General features: G+C 39.6%; 1 protein-coding gene across 7 annotated transcripts in view; it reads left to right on the plus strand.

Annotated features, from left to right (window-relative positions):
* LOC115219750 (unconventional myosin-Va) overlaps positions 1-14,634 on the plus strand; it is a 272,760-nt gene that overhangs the window by 56,401 nt on the left and 201,725 nt on the right. For 6 of the 7 annotated variants that reach the window (XM_036509676.1, XM_036509675.1, XM_036509680.1 and 3 more), the window contains exon 1: positions 12,068-12,232. The exons of the other annotated variant lie outside the window; for it this stretch is intronic. In XM_036509676.1, the coding sequence (XP_036365569.1) occupies positions 12,083-12,232 (150 nt within the window). In that variant the 5' untranslated portion in view covers positions 12,068-12,082. Of the gene's footprint in view, positions 1-12,067; positions 12,233-14,634 lie in introns of those variants that run through there. 7 annotated transcript variants of the gene reach the window in all.

Consider the following 14,634-nt stretch of genomic DNA (forward strand, 5'->3'; position numbering starts at 1 on the left):
CGATATCTCTCTTTTACTCTTCTATTTGTTTCAGTCATTTGACTGTGGCCATGCTGGAGCACTGCCTTTAGTCGAGCAAATCAATGCCAGGACTTATTCTTTGTCAGCCTAGTACTTATTCTATCGGTTTCTTTTGCCGAATCGCTAGTGTTACGGGGACGTAAATACACCAGCATCGGTTGTCAAGCGATGTTGGGGGGGACAAAGACAGGCACAAACATATACACACACACATACATATGTATATATGTATGTATATATTATTTTCTCTCCTTGTTTTTTTCTGTGTCCCTTTCTGTAGAAGAGCGTAGGCTCGAAACATAAAATACTTTTTCAATTCCTGAGCGTTATACTAATACATCTGTTTGTTTTCTACACCACCTGTCTTCATGTTTTGTTTTTTTCGTGAACTCTCCCCCTATATACTATATATATCTATATCTATATATATATATATATATATATATATATATATATTACATACATATATATGATGGGCTTCTTCCAGTTTCTGTCTACCAAATCCACTCACAAGTCTTTGGTCAGCCTGAGGCTATAGTAGAAGACACTTGCCCAAGGTGCCACGCAGTGGGACTGAACCCGGACCCATGTGGTTGGCAAGCTAGCTACTTACCACACACCCACTCCAATGTCTGTTCTGATGTTTTGAAAAACTAAAGAACTAGGAAATCCAAAAGTACATGTATTGGCATTTATTACTCTTACTCTGGAAAGATCGTCGTCATTGATGTCGTCGTCAGCGTCTTCATTTGCACCATTGTCATCATTATCGTCACTGCCATGCTACCATTGCCACTGACATCATCATCTCTATAACCACCACCACCACCACCACCAACAACAACAACAACAACAACAACGACAACAACAACAGCAACTGGAACTCTGTTATACGTACATATAAATACACATGTATGACCACACAGAAAGACGTGTTCACTCAGGCACACATAAAAACACACACACACACACACGCACGCGTGCGCACGTGTTCAAATTAACGGCAGTACTTGATTATCTTATCAGCTGATACTTTATCAACTTTGGAAAGCTGAAAGGCGAGGCAGACGTAGGTGACATTCCCTTCATACACACACACACGCACACATACACATATAGGTATACACATACACACACGCACAAACATATATGTAGACACACACATGTAAGTATACACGCACACACACTTTTATGTGGATGCACATAAATATAGTCATATGTTTTTGGTTACAAACAAAAGAGGAGAGCAGTCGTAGCATGGGAAGTTGTTGGTGAATCACTCCATTGTCTATGAGCATATATGTATGCATACATACATGCATACATATATACATACCTACATACATACATGTAAGCATACACACATACACATACATACATACACATAAACATAAATAAATATATGCATGTATACATACTCTTTACTCTTTTACTTGTTTCAGTCACCCGACTGCGGCCATGCTGGAGCACCACCTTTAGTCGAGCAAACCGACCCCGGGACCCACTCCCTGTAAGCCCAGTACTTATTCCATCGGTCTCTTTTGCCGAACTGCTAAACTATGGGGACATAAATACACCAGCATCGGTTGTCAAGCAATGCTAGGGGGACAAACACACACACACATACACATATATACAAAAATATACGACAGGCTTCTTTCAGTTTCCGTCTACCAAATCCACTCACAAGGCATTGGTCGGCCCGGGGCTATAGCAGAAGGCACTTGCCCAAGATGCCACGCAGTGGGACTGAACCCGGAACCATGTGGTTGGTTGGCAAGCTACTTACCACACAGCCACTCCTTGTTGCTTGTTCCTTCTCGAGCCATGTCTGGTTCATAAAAGCCAGTTTCCTGGTTTCATTGGCGTATAGGTTCCCCACCTGGATGGGATGCCAGTCCATCGCAGGTGAGCTACTTGGAACAGGAGGAATGAGTGAGAGAAAGTTGTGGTGAAAGAGTGAGCAGAAGTTCGCCATTTCCATCTGCGGGAGCTGCATAGAGCTTAGGTGTGTGTATACGTTTGTGTGTCTGTGTTTGTCCCCACCCCCACATCACTTGACAACCGATGCTAGTGTGTTACGTCCCTGTAACTTAGCAGTTCGGCAAAAGAGACCGATCGAATAAGCACTAGGCTTACAAAGAATAAGTCCCGGGGTCGATTTGCTCGACTAAAGGCAGTGCTCCAGCATGGCCACAGTCAAATGACTGAAACAAGTAAAAAGTGTAACTCATTTGCTCATTACACACACACACACACATACTTATGCATTCATATACACACACACACACATATGCATCCATATACACACACACACATACTTATGCATTCATATACACACACATACTTATGCATTCATATACACACACACATACACATTCACACATATGCACATCACATTTTTACACACACACACACACAAACCTACACATGCGTATACTTACACTCATATACATACACATTCGCACACACACACATACGCACACACACACACACACACATGCCTTCACATCTGTTGATTTAATAAATCATTCCTAATATTAAGAGGTATTAAGATATATTAATCCTTCGTTTCCTGTCTCCGATTGGATGTTGGGACAGTTTTGATAGCAAGAGATTGCTGGGTGGTGGTGGTGGTGGTGGCGGCGGCGTAGATATGGATTAAATGCCGGGTGTAGCAGAGGGTGGTGGTGGTGGTGGTTCAGTTGGTGAAATGATAGGGTAAGGTTTCTAGTTCACACCACAGCAATGTCTTTTATCTTTTGTCTCTTACTTGTTCCAGTTTTTGGACTGTGGCCATACTGGAGCACTGCTTTGAAGGGTTTTAAGCAAGCGAATCGACCCCTGTACTTATTTTTTTTTGTTTTGTTTTGCAAAGCCTGGTGCTTATTCTGTCAGTCCGTTTTGCTGAACCACTAAGTTACAGGGATAATAAACCAGCCAGCACCAGCTGTCAAGTGGTGGTGGTGGTGGTGGAGGGAAGCATGCACACACACATACACACACACATACATGACACACACACACATACATGACACACACACACACACCACACACACACACACACACATATTTTTATAAACACATAACAAGCTTTTATAATGGTTTCCGTCTGCCAGATCCACTCACAAGGCTTTGGTCAGTCTGGGGTTATAGTAGAAAAATACTTACTTGTCCAAGGTGCCATGCAGTGGGACTGAACCCAAGATCACATGGCTTGGAAGCAAGCTTCTTAACCAAACAGCCAAATCTGTATATTTGTGCGTATGTGTGTGCGTGTGTGTTCATTTATAAGAATTTATACTCATGGATACGCAACTAATGCACACACAAACAAACACACAAACATTATTAAACTTTGCCAAGCATGTCCGACTTTCCCAATAATTTCAGGATAATATCAGCCGAACAATTCACATTTGTTTCTGCTCCCCCGTCTCTACCTCTCTTCTCTCCCCATCTCCCCCCTCACTCTGCCCGTCCCCCTCTCCCCTCTACCTCTCCCACCTGCTCTCTCTCTCTCTCTCTCTAATTACCCATACTTTTTTTATATCCAAACATTGTCTCTTTGTTTCAACAATACACGTTGCATAAAGCTACAAGTGTTCACAGTATTCACCTCATCTTCAGGAAACGAGATAAAATCTTCAATATTAGACCTCCTTCATCATCTCTGAAGATCAGCCTAATCCTCAAAAAAACCACACTAGAATCTTGTTATCAATGCTTTACAACGTTTTACCTATATAACTCTTTAGCTGCTGTATTTTTGGCTCCATACCTGTATTGGCATGGTTTCCACAGCTGGATGTCCTTCCTAACATACATACTCTTTTACTTGTTTCAGTCATTTGACTGCGGCCATGCTGGAGCAGATCGACCCCGGGACTTATTCTTTGTAAGCCCAGTACTTATTCTATCGGTCTCTTTTGCCGAACCGCTAAGTGACGGGGACATAAACACACCAGCATCGGTTGTCAAGCAATGCTAGGGGGACAAACACAGACACACAAACATATACACACACACACATGTATATATATATACATATATACAACAGGTTTCTTTCAGTTTCCGTCTACCAAATCCACTCACAAGGCATTGGTCGGCCCGGGGCTATAGCAGAAGACACTTGCCCAAGATGCCACGCAGTGGGACTGAACCCGGAACCATGTGGTTGGTAAGCAAGCTACTTACCACACAGCCACTCCTGCGCTAGTTAATTATGCGTTAGTCTTTGTTTTATAAATTCTAAGTATTATAAAACTTTCCAAAAAAATGGGAGCGTGTATCATATACAATGCACGAATACCAGGGAAATATGACCTGTGTATCACATATGATATACAGGATAATCTAGGATTTAATTTATCAAAGTTGCTGATGGTGAGGTTAATTGCAAAAAGATTTCTTTGAAATAATCTCCGCAAACTAGATGAGCTCCCCAATATGTTAGTGTTTCATCATAAGGCAGGTGGTGTGGGTTAGCAGAACCAGTAAAGCATCAGAAAAAATACCTTGTGGTATTTGTTCTTGTGCTTCACAGTCTGAGTTCAAAACCTACCATGGTCAACTTTGCCAGTCAATAAAATAAAGTACCCGCGATGCACTAGGATTAATGTAATCAATTAATACGCCATCCCCATCTGATTACATTACTGGCTTTGTGTCCAAATTAGAAATCATTATATCATAAGGAGAAGAATTTAGTATAATGTGTCGATTTCTTCTTAAATACATTCTAGAACATTCTAATGTGAACATCTCATCACTGTTGTTTACTCTTTTACTCTTTTACTTGTTTCAGTCATTTGACTGTGGCCATGCTGGAGCACTGCCTTTAGTCGAGCAAATCAACCTCAGGACTTATTCTTTGTAAGCCTAGTACTTATTCTATCGGCCTATTTTGCCGAACCACTAAACTATGGGGACGTAAACTCACCAGCATCGGTTGTCAAGCGATGTTCGGAGGACAAACACAGACACACAAACGTATACACACACACATACATTTCTTTCAGTTTCTATCTACCAAACCCACTCACAAGGCTTTGGTCAGCCTGAGGCTATAGTAGAAGACTGAACCCGGAACCATGTGGTTCATAAGCAAGATACTTACCACACAGCCACTCCTACGCCTATGTTTGGTCATCATTGGAGAACATCTCCTCCTCTTCCTCCTTTCAGATCAGTGGTCTCAACCAGGGTCCATATAAGAATTTTGGGAGTCCATGACACAATACACTAAATTGGGGATTCACGATAATATTTTAAGGGCTCCTGAAAAAATGCTGCTTTAGATATATATATTGGTATATATTTCTTTACTGCCCACAGGGGGTTAAACATAGAGGGGACAAACAAGGACAAACAAAGAGAGTAAGCCAATTACATCAACCCCAGTGCGTAACTGATACTTATATAATCGACCCCGAAAGATGAAAGGCAAAGTTGACCTCAGTGGAATTTGAACTCAGAACGTAACGGCAGATGAAATACCATTAAGCATTTCGCCCAGCTTGCTAACGGTTTTGCCAGCTTGCCACCCATGTGATGGTATATATTGCAAGAAACAGCTAGGTTTCTTTCTCTAGCCTTTTACCTAGTTAAACATACACAAGTTAATGTGTGAAAAAGAAGATGGGAGTTCAAAAATAAACATCTATAAAACTAGTTTTTAAACATTGAATGACCTTGGGGATCCACTAGAATAAAATTATAATCAAAAGGGTCCACAAGTAAAAAAAATGGTTGAGAATCCTTGCTTTAGAAGATGTGTATTCATAACACACCTGATTCACGGGTTCAACACTGTAAGGAGACTTCATAGCACCACAGTGTTTTGGCCTCATTGTATGTCTCCTCAGTCAAAGCTACTCCACTGGACTTATGAATCTAAATGAGAGTACAGCTCTTGTTTATTGGAATCAGCAAACCGATTATATGTGGAAGCACTCCGTCGGTTACGACGATGAGGGTTCCGGTTGATCTGAATCAACGGAACAGCCTGCTCGTGAAATTAACGTGTAAGTGGCTGAGCACTCCATAGACACGTGTACCCTTAACGTAGTTCTCGGGGATATTCAGCGTGACACAGAGAATGACAAGGCTGGCCCTTGAAATACAGGTACAACAGAAACAGGAAGTAAGAGTGAGAGAAAGTTGTGGTGAAAGAGTACAGTAGGGATCACCACCATCCCCTGCCAGAGCCTCGTGGAGCTTTTTTATGTGTTTTCGCTCAATAAACACTCACAACGCCCGGTCTGGGAATCAAAACCGCGATCCTATGACTGCGAGTCCGCTGCCCTAACCACTGGGCCATTGTGCCTCCACATATATGGTGATGCATGCAGATGTCTGCCAAACAGATGATAATTCATGTGATGTATGTAGAACAACGAGAATCCGTACTGTGACATATTTATTCATTCTGGCAGAATGTATTATTTGTTTGGCAGACATTTGCATGCATCAGCACATTGTTTGTTGTTGGTTGTTATGAACAAGAGCAATCCGATATTCATGTATGAATCTGCCAGTGCCTATTAAGAACGAGTGGATACATTATCGGTTGGATTCTTGCTGTTCTGCATGCACCCACCCCTCCCCAAGGATTATCAAGAGATTTAATAACTGAGTCAAATTAAATGGACTCACCACATGCTGGGATTAGAATCAGTGAAGGTGATGGTTGCTGTGGTTTTAATTCCAGCAAAGGTCAAGGTCACTGTCCTTCCTGCGAGGTCCCTGAAGGGTGTGGTAACTATAAAGCATAAGTGGGGTATCATTGGTTCAAATACACTTTTATCTGCTGTGTGTGTGTTTGTGTGTGTGTGTGTGTAAAGGCACATGGCCTAGTGGGTAGGGTGTTGGACTCATGATTGCAAGATTGTGGTTTCAATTTTGGTGCAGACCAGCTGCACATTGTGTTCTTAAGAAAAATACTACATTTCACATTGCTGCAATCCACTCAGCAGTAAGTGGGTACACCCTTCAAGAGACTTTTTCTGTTCATGGGGGATATCAGTCTGCTTGCTTCCTGATACCTTTCCTATATATTAAGCAGAGCCATTTACTTGAAATGAGTAGAGGCCTATCTGTTTGCCTGCTTGCTTAGAACTTTGGTCTTTGCTAACTTAATTTTAAGGCCCTTCAATCCCAAGTTTAGGATTTCTTTTCTAATTTTGTTACTGATTCTGCTATAAGAATCAGTAGTAGTACATGTAGTAGTTCCCAGGAGCAACCCGTCTTGGATTCTTCTGTTATGACCTGGAAGACAATGATGAACACCTACCTGTACACTAAATTTGTCACTATACTCATGGCTAACTCTCACCTTACTAATGGCATCCCTGTACAGGGCCTGTATGGCTTTCACAAGCCTTTCATCTACCCCTAGCTTCCTCAAAAGCCACTATATCACTGAGTGAGTGACTCTGTCAATGACTTCCTCCAGGTCATTGGATGCCAAGTACAGTGGTTTGCTTAAAGCTAAATTCTTTTCCTGAAGTTATCTGACTAAGATAGCATCAGTAGTACTTCTCCCCAACACAAAAACAAACTGCATTTCATCTGGTCTGATTCTGCTTCTAATTAACTTAGCTATCACTCTCTCCATAACTTCCATGACCTGGTCCAGCAATCTGATACCTCCATTTACATCTATTTAAAGCACCTTCTTTACCCGTGTAGCATGTAAAAAGATTAGATTGTTATGAGCGACTACTTTTATCATAAGACTGTTCAGTTGCTACCAAATTATTTCAAGCTGAACAAAGAGGGTTTTTGTACAACCAGAAACCCTGCTGGAAATAGAAGACAAATTTCCTTTAAATCACACCATTTCAAATTAGGAAAGGACACGTGTAGCAAGCAGTGTCATGTCACACCAAAAGATGAGATAATATACTATATTACATAAACTAGAATAAAACCAACTGATGTGGGTTGGCGCTGTTTCTCATAGTAAATATGATGTAATGTATATCATCATCAACATCATCATTATTCAACATCCATTTTCCAAGCTGGCGTAGGTCGGCCAGTTTGACAGGAGCTGACCTGCATCAAACTCCAGTGTCGGCTTTGACATGGTTTCTATGGCTAGATGCTCTTCCTGACGCCAACTATTTTACAAAGTGTACTGGTTGATTTTGGTGTGGAGGTGTGTGGCTTATTGGCTAGGGTGTTGGACTCCTGATTGTAAGATTGTGGTTTCGATTCCTGGACTGGGCAATACATTGTGTCCTTGAGCAAAACACTTCATTTCACGTTGCTCCAGCCTGCTCAGCTGGCAAAAACGTGTAATCATGCAATGGACCATCCTGGTGGGGAATATACAGAGTGGTTCAAAATTCGCCATACATAAGAGCAATTTATTTTTTTTATAAGAAACAGTTTTTTTTATTTAACTGTTTCTTATAAAAAAATAAATTTTTCCTATGTATGGTGACTTTTGAATCACCCTGTATATGCCATGAAACTGAGAAACTAACCCTTATGACTCGAGAAGGTAACTTTACTTTTTACTTGCTGTTGCTTTTGATGTGGAACCAAAACCAGTGAGGTTGTTAAGAAGCTTGCAAGACAAGACCCCATCAGCTGAGTGGATGGAGTGTAGCATTAAGGGAAAAAGTTTTATGCCTGGTGATGAGGGGTCAAAGCATGATATGAGAACAGGAACAGGTGTCTTACTGTAGAGAGACACATGGCTAGTCCTTTTGGAAGAGAGAGAGAGGATCGTGATAAAGACACATCGGGGCAGCTCCTCGGGTTACAGGAAAACAAATCTAAGAGAATTAGTATGAGTAAGTAAGCTTGTAGGAGTGTGAGAAGCACATGTCAGATGGATAGGGGAAATCACAGTGAACAATGAACACAGGTGGAAGCACAGGTAGTGTACCTGAATGAGAGTAAAGTTATTCAATTTAGAATAACGAGATGTAATCAAAAGAGCTGTATAATTTCCACTGTTTTCAGTTTTATCATTAGGCGTTTTCTTGTAATATAAACAAGACTGTTTGATTACTCATATTGTAGATTTGTTAAATATTTTGTTGGTATTTTCCCACCAGTTGGCCCTGCCATAGTCTTTCTCCTCTACTGGTGCCACAAATTCTTTGTACTGAAAACAAAACTATTTCCTATCCTTTGTGTCGTTTCTCCTGCTATCACATGGTTCTTTATACTTGAATAACAATGTACCCCACCCCACTGCTTCTCTCTCTCTCTAATTAATCTACCTATATATTTCTGTATGTGTGTCTAGTTGTGTGTGTGTGTGTGTGTGTGTATATATATATATATATATATATATATATATACAAAAAATATACAGAGAAAGAGAGAGGTATGTAAAGCAAGTGTGTGTGTATATATATGTATATATATATATAAGTAAGTATATATAGGTATATATATTTATGGATATGTATATGTAAGGGTATGTATCTATGTTTGTAAATATATATATATATATAATATAGTATATATATGTATATATATGCATGTGTGTATATATATGTGTATGCGTATATGTATATGTGTGTGTATATATTTATTTATGTGTGCTTGCATTTCAATCACTTCCACTGTATGTTGACAGTGTATTCTTGTTTAATAATACACCCACCCAGTCTCACAAATGCATACATATACACACACGTATATGAGCAGTGACTGGATCTATGTGTCACACCCAGCCAATCTTCCCAGTTGTCAGCCCTGATCAGACCAGTGGAATGACTGGATGACTGGGCAGGGGTAGGACAGGGGGGGGGGTTCCTTCCACGCCATCTACTACTACCCGTATCAATTCAACACAATGACATAACTATAACAAATGCTAGACCTCAATCACCACATCGTTATAACTTACAACTGCTTCCCACAATGGTCTGGCCTTCAGTTTGCCCATTCTTTCCTCCCCAAGGCTGCATCCCTCTGGAAATTCCTCCCTCCTGCCATCATCTTGGAACAACAGAAACTAGATGTCGAACCTCACTGGCCAATCTATGAGACTCTGTAAATTTATTTAGTAATCAATTAACCCCATCACACAAAATTTCAGGCTTTATTCTCATAGCAGAGGGAATTATTCGGATGCATTTGTATCCTTTACACATTTCAGTCATTTTGCTGGAGCACCACCTTAAATTGTTTTAGTCAAAGAAATCGACTGCAAGACTTATTCTTTGTAAGCCGAGAACTTATTCTATCGGTTTCTTTTGCTGAACTGCTGAGTTACAAGGACATAAACACACCAGCATCAGTTGTCAAGTAATGGCAGAGGGACAGACACAGAAACACACATAAATAAATGCATTCATACATGCATAATATATATATCTATACATATATATATATATATATATATATATATATATATATATATATATGTATACATATATATGTATAAATAAATATATATATATATGTATACATATATATACACGCATATATATATATATATATACATGCACACACACACAGACATGACTGAAAATGACACCCTTATAATCGTTAGAATTTATTTAAATCTGAAATTATACATTCAAATTATTTTTTAATTGTTATGATGTGAATATTTAATATTTAGTAGACATGCCCCTTGCGTTTTTCAATGCAAGGACTCTATTAGGCATATTAACGATCAGATGACGAATATTCTCTCAAGGAATTTCTTGCCAAGTTTCATGCAGTAATCTCAAAAGATCTGGCTTTGAAGATGCTTTCTTATTCTTTTTTTATGGAGTGTCCTGTCCATTATGCCCCAGAGGTGTTCAATAGGGTTCATATCTGGTGACTGGCTTGGCCATAGAAGCTTTTTAATGCCATTCTCATCCAACAACTCTTGGGTCATTTTAGCTGTGTGACAAGGAGCCCCATCTTCCATAAAGAGTCTTCTTGAATCATTTCACCACTGGAGAAGATTGGAAGGAGTCCTTTCTGCAATATGGACATATATTTGAGTTTATGTTGGCCTCACACTCCACCAGCTCTGATCGACTATTGCTCCAAATTGCTCCCTGGACCATCACAGAATAGCTACCATATTTCACTGTTGGCTGCAATCTTTTCATGTCAAATGCTTGATCACCGAATCTCCAGACCCACACTCAACCACTGTCAGAAAATACAACGAGAATTTGACAGTGTCCCAAAATACTAGTGGCCTGATGCCCTTGGACTGATGAGTAGCCTACATTATACACCTTGGATATTTACCACTTCCTAGGTTCCACCCACTATAAAACATACGTAGCCCAGATCTTATCTACTCCATTCCTTAACTCTTGTATTCTTATTTGCATTGCTGACAACCTTGGTCGCCCACCACGAAATATAAAAAGAACTTTTTTCAGTTTATCGTACTTTGATACGAAAAAATCCGCAACCCTCCATCTCAGTAAACCACTGTTGTCCCTGAAAGTTGTTTTTATATTTACTATAGATTGCTTGAAGCTAACTTTCTTCCTACAGCTTGATCTTTGGATCTTGTTTGTGTGTGTGTGTGTGTGTATAGACACAACCAATAATCCATAATTTTTGCATTTCTTTTCTTTTTTTTTTTTTTTGGTAACCATTTAGAATTAGGATTGTTTCAGTGCTGGCGTTTGGTAGGGCAGCATGGGTTAACTGAATGAAAGAATTACAGAGATGTGACAAATGGATTCTGTGTGTGTCTCTGTGTGTGTATGTGTGTGTGTGCGTGTGCGCGCACGCCCATATAATTGTAGGGTTGCTTCTCTCAAAGTACAACAACAACATCACATCAACAACAACAGACCTTAGATGTGTGTGTGTTTGTCCTATATATCTGAGATAATTACTAACTAGCTTCATTACTAGTAAATTTTCCTCTTATTTACTTTCCCCCCTCTCTCTCTCTCTCTTTCTCATTACTGGCAACTATTTAACACTTGGTGTTATTGGTGTTGCTGTTGTATAAACTATTCTCATTGCAATCCTGGGTGTTGCTGGAAGACGGTGGGGAGTGTGGGCATTATCCGAATGTTTTTTTTTTTCTTCTGTGCCCCTCCGCTGCTAGAAATGCATAAAAATGGCTGGCAGCTCTCAATGCTGGCTACGTGGAGGAGAATTCTCTCAACAACATCTACAACAGATGCAAGACGAAGATGTCTATCACCATTACAAAAACTACTTCTTAAACTTCTCTTCCGACGAGACGGTGCGTTTGCTGTACGTTGAGGTAAAAGACAAAATTTTGATTGAGTCTCAAAGTATTTCTTCATTTTTTTTCTTTTTAAAGAAAACAAAGGACAAGGACGGGAAAATTCTTTTTCCTGTGCATTGGTATGTGTTTGTATATATGCCTGTATGTGTGTGTGGGACTATGTACTGGTGTTATTTGTAGGCCTCCATGGATGTAGTTTATTAATTCAAGAATTATATGGTCAATAGTCACACCGCCAAATTCTGCATCCCATCTTTATTTTCCCATATTGTGAATTCTCTTACTTCATTTTTATGTCACAACTTCACATTCCATTCGCTTAGTCTTCAGGTTTCAGCAGACAAGGACAAAATTTCATTTTCGTATATAGAATTTCTTCTGCTTTTGTATAAAAAAATATAGGCGTGGCTGTGTGGCTGAGAAGCTTGCTTCCCAACCAATGTTGTCTTGGGTTCAGTCCTACCGTGCAGCCCCTTGGGCAAATGTCTTTTAACCCTTTCGTTACCAACCCGGCTTAAACCGGCTCTGGCTCTTTAGTACAAATGTCTGGTTTTCAAAAGTTCTGAATTAAAACCTTCCACCAAACCTTAGTTACAATTTATGTCCCTAACTCTAGCTTAATGATAACGATGTTATTTTACTTAATTCTTTGTTATATTTAACATAATTGGAAGAAACACTGAGCATCTCAAAATAAATTCAGTAACGAAAGGGTTAATTCAGCCCTGGGCTGACCAAAGCCTTGTGAGTGGATTTGATACTGGAAAACTGAAAGAAGACCATCACATGTGTGTGTGTGTGTCTTTAGTTTATTTATGTCCTCATAACTTACCACTTTGGTTAAAGAGGCCAGTAGTAAAAACACCAAACTTAAAAAATAAGTACTTAGGTTGATTTGATTCAACAAAAATTTGTATATACAACATGCACAGAACTGTACTTGGCTGCTCAGTGAATTCACATATTAAATATAAGATTAATGAAACCTATATTATAACGGAGAAAGCTGCTTATTAATTAGATGGAATTATGTAATTTCTACTGCAAGAAGTCAATTATTAAAGTCTATTGAGGCGCAATGGCCCAGTGGTTAGGGCAGCGGACTCGCGGTCATAGGATCGCGGTTTCGATTCCCAGACCGGGCATTGTGAGTGTTTATTGAACGAAAACACCTAAAGCTCCACGAGGCTCCGGCAGGGGGTGGTGGTGAACCCTGCTGTACTCTTTCACCACAACTTTCTCTCGCTCTTTCTTCCTGTTTCTCTTGTACCTGTATTTCAAGGGGCTGGCCTTGTCACTCTCTGTGTCACGCTGAATATCCCTGAGAACTACGTTAAGGGTACACGTGTCTGTGGAGTGCTCAGCCACTTGCACGTTAATATCACGAGCAAGCTGTTCCGTTGATCGTATCAGCTGGGACCCTCATCGTCGCAACCGACGGAGTGCTCCTACTATTGATTAAAAAATTCTTAAAACTTCAATTTTAATATATTTTTATCAAAGTGTAGTTTTCTAATTTCTTTTTAGCTGAATGATTAATCTTAATTCACTGTAAACATTTTCTTTTCCAAATCTGAAATGGCAAGATAGCAATTATTAATGACTTATTGCCTTCTCTCTCTCTCTTTCCATCTGTTTTTTGTTTGTATATTTCCGATAGTTAATTCTTTTGCTGAAACCTCGACAGTTCATGTTATCATGATGAACAGGAATTAAAAAAAATATCATTTCTCATCTTTATAGATCTGTACTTGTGCTCATGTAGGTTATTAATATTAAAACATACTATTACATATATTGATGGCAAAGAAATAAGTTTTACAATCACATGTGTTAGAACCAAATAAGTTTTACCTGTACATCCACTAATATTTTTATGATGTCTTTAAAAACATGTGGAGGCACATGGCCTAATGGTTAGAGCAGCAAACTCATGGTTGAAGGATCGCGGGTTTGAATCTCAGACTGGGTGATATGTGTGTTTATGAGCGAAACACCTAAGCTCCACGTGGCTCTGGCAGAAGGTAATGGTGAACTTCTGCTGATTCTTTCGCCACGACTTTCTCTCACTCTTTCCTCCTCCATCTTGCAGTTCACCTGCAATGGACCAGCATCCCGTCCAGGTGGGGAACCTATACACTAAGGAAAGCGGGAGACCGGCCCTTGTGAGCCAGGCGTGGTTTGAGAAGGAACAAACAACAACTTTAAAAAGACATTTTTTAAATAAGAAACTTGCAAGGAAAATATATCAAAGTATATCAATATACATATATATATATATATAATATATATATATATATATATATATGTACAAAACAAAATACATACATACATATATACATACTGATGCCATGTATAATGTACTCATGCTGGTGTCATCATCATTGCCATTTTAATGTCCACTTCTCTATGCTCAC

The sequence above is a fragment of the Octopus sinensis genome, linkage group LG15 (genome assembly GCF_006345805.1).
Source record: "Octopus sinensis linkage group LG15, ASM634580v1, whole genome shotgun sequence".
NCBI lineage: Eukaryota > Metazoa > Mollusca > Cephalopoda > Octopoda > Octopodidae > Octopus > Octopus sinensis.